General features: G+C 50.2%; 3 protein-coding genes across 3 annotated transcripts; all 3 read left to right on the plus strand.

Annotated features, from left to right (window-relative positions):
* The first annotated feature begins 155 nt into the window (after nt 1-155).
* On the plus strand, nt 156-844 carry TRD5. Its single transcript, XM_002176453.1, has one exon. It carries the CDS (start codon nt 167-169, stop codon nt 662-664), a length of 498 nt encoding a protein of 165 aa, XP_002176489.1. The 5' UTR covers nt 156-166; the 3' UTR covers nt 665-844.
* A 664-nt stretch (nt 845-1,508) lies between these two features.
* On the plus strand, nt 1,509-2,538 carry TRD4. Its single transcript, XM_002176454.1, has one exon. The coding sequence runs from the start codon at nt 1,543-1,545 to the stop codon at nt 2,383-2,385; it is 843 nt and encodes a 280-aa protein (XP_002176490.1). The 5' UTR covers nt 1,509-1,542; the 3' UTR covers nt 2,386-2,538.
* A 658-nt stretch (nt 2,539-3,196) lies between these two features.
* On the plus strand, nt 3,197-4,111 carry PHATRDRAFT_bd1534 (predicted protein; the record flags this gene model as incomplete). The annotated part of the gene is made up of 1 exon (XM_002176455.1): nt 3,197-4,111. The coding sequence occupies one exon, from the start codon at nt 3,197-3,199 to the stop codon at nt 4,109-4,111; it is 915 nt and encodes a 304-aa protein (XP_002176491.1).
* Nucleotides 4,112-4,131: the final 20 nt, after the last annotated feature.

Raw genomic sequence — 4,131 nt, forward strand, 5'->3', positions numbered from 1 at the left:
TTCCGTCGTTAGACCTTCTGATCTTGAGCCTTCCGCCAGTCCTTCCCTTGGACCGTCCGCATTAGCTTCCGATTTCCCCTCTCTCTCTCCATCGATCGGCCCATCGCCGTCACCGTCGTCGACGCCGACATTTCCCCCTGTCGATCCCGACTTTGCATTTAACCTCATGATGCACTGGGAGCGCGAATACTTCTGGCAAGAAGAATACACGGAGCGTGCGTGGTGTATGGAATGCGTGAAATGTGAGGAACTCTCGGGCGCCGAGGGCAACTCCGGATGTCGTGATAGCAACTCGAACAGCTTTGACTGTGCCAGTGAGGACCAGCTCTGGTTGCAGGACTGTGGTGGTCCAGCCAAGGGAACTGCGGTTTTTACTATTGTGCGCTACGACTCGTCGGATCAGATTCGAGTGCAGGGTTCGGATCTGTGCCTTACACTGGTGCATCCGCGATTCATCAACCTGCAGCCCTGTGACGAGGCTGACATGTTGCAGCGTTGGCGAGGCTTTGACCGCAATCAGTCCTTTGACTTGCGTCCAGCACAGGACAATAATGGCTGCCTTTCGCAGTCGCATCAACCCAGAGCTGGCGAAATCATTTTTAATGGTGGTTGTGTGTTGGCCTATAAATGGAACACTGCGTTCTGGGATGCAATTCCAGCCTAAGTGCTCAGCGGTGACGGCTTTTGGGCTGGTCTTAAAGTATGATCGGTCGGCTTCGTTCTCGCTCTCGCAAGAGGTCACTAGGCATTGGATAGCTCGGTTTACGCGTCCTAATCCACGCTGTACTCATATTTCAAACTTGTAGAATCACGTCTTGCTTCTTCTTGAGCTTTTCCTTGACTGGGAGCATATTCAGATCTTTGGAGAGGAACCCTACGGAATCCAGGCGTCCAGCATATTTACCGTCAGCTTTGGTAGAAATCCCAGCGTTGCAGCCTCACCCTGCACTACAGCAGATGTTAACTGTTTCGAGCCTTAGCTGAAGCCCTCTTCATAAGATCTAATTTCTGGCCGCGAAAAGCCAACAATCTCGTTCCCGCCTCCCTGTCACAGTCAGCAGCTTCCTTGTTCTCAACTTCTAACTGTCAGTTAACTCTTTCGACCGTTTGACTGCTAGCGCTTTTCAAAGCTACGCGCGCGCGACTCTTTGTGTGAAGCGCGTCGATCAACCTCATTGTGTGGGGGCAATTTCGTCTTAGGCATATAAAAGACTGCCAATTTTGTCGTAAGTAAATATTCCCATCCGTTGGATTCTTATTTATCCTTCTAATAAAACGAATGGCAACCAGATATTTACATACTTTTGCTCAATGTCAGAGAAGTATGGCCCAAAGATTCGCTGATCGTCTCGGTGAGTGGGAACATCGGCATGTAGCCAATTGCCTCTATGTATGCTGCAACAAAACCTGAAGCAGTTCCCAAGACTTCCCGCGGATCCTAGCCCACTCACCGACAAGTCTCCACAATCGAAACGTACTCACTTCTCGAGGTTACGCAGTAAAAAAAGCTTCTTTTTCTCCCACTAAGTACTCTTCGCTGCCATGGTGGCCCAGAACGTTCTGATCGGCACAGCAGTCGCTCTCGTTGTCATCATCGCTGTTGTCATTCCAGTCGCGATCTTGGTACCAAAAAACAACGACAGCAACAGAAGCGGAATTTCTGCTTTGACCGAAGCGCTTCCAGGCGGCACTAACTTTCCAACCATTTTACCAAGTTCTTTTCCATCGTTGAGACCTTCGGATCTTGAGCCTTCCGCCAGTCCTTCCATTGGACCGTCCGCTGCACCTTCCGATTTTCCCTCTGGATCTCCGTCGGCCCAACCGTCGCCGTCACCAACGTCGGCGCCGACATTGCCCCCTGTCGATCCCAATTTTGAGTTTAACCTGATGATGCACTGGGAGCGCGAATTCTTCTGGCAAGAAGAATATACGGAGCGCACGTGGTGTATGGAATGCATGAAATGCAATGAACTTTCGGGAGCGGACGGCAACTCCGGATGTCGTGATAGCAACTCGAACAGCTTTGACTGTGACAATAAGGACCAGCTCTGGTTGCAGGACTGTGGTGGTCGATCCAAGGGTACTGCGGTCTTTACTATCGTACGCCACGACTCGTCGGATCAGATTCGCGTGCAGGGATCAGATCTGTGCCTCACGCTGGTGCGTCCGCGATTCATCAACCTACAGCCTTGTGACGAGGCTGACATTTTGCAACGTTTCCGAGGCTTCGACCGCAATCAGCCATTTGACTTGCGCCCAGTGCTGAACGACGATGGCTGCCTTACGCAGTCACATCATCCCAGAGCTGGCGAAGTCATCTTTAATGGTGGTTGTGAATTGGCTTACTTTTGGAATACTGCACTCTGGGATGCCATTCCCGCCTAAGTACTTGTTGTCAGTGGCGATGCCCTCAGCGTTGAATGCCGGTTCTTGCACGGATTCGATCTCATTCTGGTTGGATGTTTCGACGATCTCCTAGTATTGGACGACTAACATTAGACGCATGCTAATCGTAGTAAACAGAATCTGTCCGAACCCCAATGCTGTTAACTGTAAGTTGTCCACACAAATCTCTAGCCAGCTTCACCTCACGGAACAGACTCGACAAAGTATGTTGTTGAAATGATTGCTTTAGACGCACTCTATTCCAGAGGGTGTTCATTGGATTATCTTATTAACAGAAATTTACATCGGCAACGCCTTTCGTTTCATATTCCCTGCTCCCGCCTTCCAGCAGACAGAGTGGGGATCAAGTTGACCGGATCGTGCGTAATTTTCCACTTTGCCACCTCGGAAGCAGAGTTTTTCATCTGACTATTCTGACTTCTTAACAGTAAGTATATATTATTGTTCCTAATCGGAAAGGAATAGTTCTAAACGTCACCATAATAGAGATAACCTTTGGAGACGCAATCCCGTCCCACCAAGTTGATCGGTCTCGCGCGGAGTCTTCACGCGGGACGGTGTAGCAAAATACGGCTTTGCGACTGGATTGGAACTAAGCCTAACCGTAAAGGGACCTGCCTTAGGGTTACAATGGATCCACACGACACCTTCTGTGTTGCCGTTGGACCAGTTGACCGATGCGCGATGCGTGCTCCGCTATCTACAAAAGAAACCGATAGCTGAAGTGTCGTGCCTGCCTGCCTACCTACCTCCCTGCCTTGCCAACGATCAACCTTGAAGTACAGTGACAATGTCGGGGAAGACAAACGACGACTACTTCCCTGAGCCCGACGAAGACGATGACGACGAAATCGACTTTGTACCGGGAGCCGAAGAGGACGATGATGATGACGAGGACGAAGCGCTTCTGCTACTCGACGGAGAATTATCACTTGATTCGAATCAAAAACTCCGTTACCGAGGAGAAGGCTTTCGGTTAGAATCCAGTTTACCCATTCCGTGGAATGTGTTGGATATTAGAGCAGCACAATCATTCAAAGGCTCAGCAGAGAACCGAACCCTGGAATTTGTCATGATGGGACCGTGCGATCTGCATCCAGGCCAAGGAAAACCCACACCGCGGACGATGCAAGTCACTTTGACGTTACAAGACGCCAAGTCCTCCGTGTCGATCCTCAATAGAAAGGGGAAAACAGTTGGGACGCAGGAAGGAAATGAAGAAGAGGATCTTACACCTGAGTCGAAGGCATCGTCCGTGAGTTATAACATCTACGGCATTCAACAAGACGCAAACGGCGGTGATTTGCTCGAATTCCAGGGTGCTTTTGCTCCCGTCTCCATTAAAAGTAATGTAGACAATGGAACATCCATTGCTTTGGTGTGTCGAGTAAGACTACTCCCATCTGCGCCACCAGCAGTAACCGCCGCAGCAACGTCGACGGCGGCCGCCGTCGGCTCCACAGCCAAAGATAGTAGCGACGAAGATTTCGACGACGCGGACGACGAAGTCGATTATGATGAACTGATTGCTCTACATGAAGACGCCGGTCTTTCGGTTGATGATTTGCGAAAACGGTATCATGAAGGTGATGGTGGAACAACGACTACCGAAAGTCCCAGCAAACGCTCCAGGCAGCCCGCTGCGCAATTCTCATCATCTCAACCAGAGAACGATGATGATGACGACGACGATTTTGGGTTTTGAGAAGTGGACCTATCATTAGA

This window comes from Phaeodactylum tricornutum, genomic scaffold (genome assembly GCF_000150955.2).
Source record: "Phaeodactylum tricornutum CCAP 1055/1 PHATR_bd_47x36 genomic scaffold, whole genome shotgun sequence".
In the NCBI taxonomy this organism is placed as follows: domain Eukaryota; phylum Bacillariophyta; class Bacillariophyceae; order Surirellales; family Neidiaceae; genus Phaeodactylum; species Phaeodactylum tricornutum.

Coding starts and splice junctions, on each gene's coding strand:
- TRD5 (XM_002176453.1), top strand. CDS start 167: ATGATGCACTGGGAGCGCGAATACTTCTGGCAAGAAGAATACACGGAG.
- TRD4 (XM_002176454.1), top strand. CDS start 1,543: ATGGTGGCCCAGAACGTTCTGATCGGCACAGCAGTCGCTCTCGTTGTC.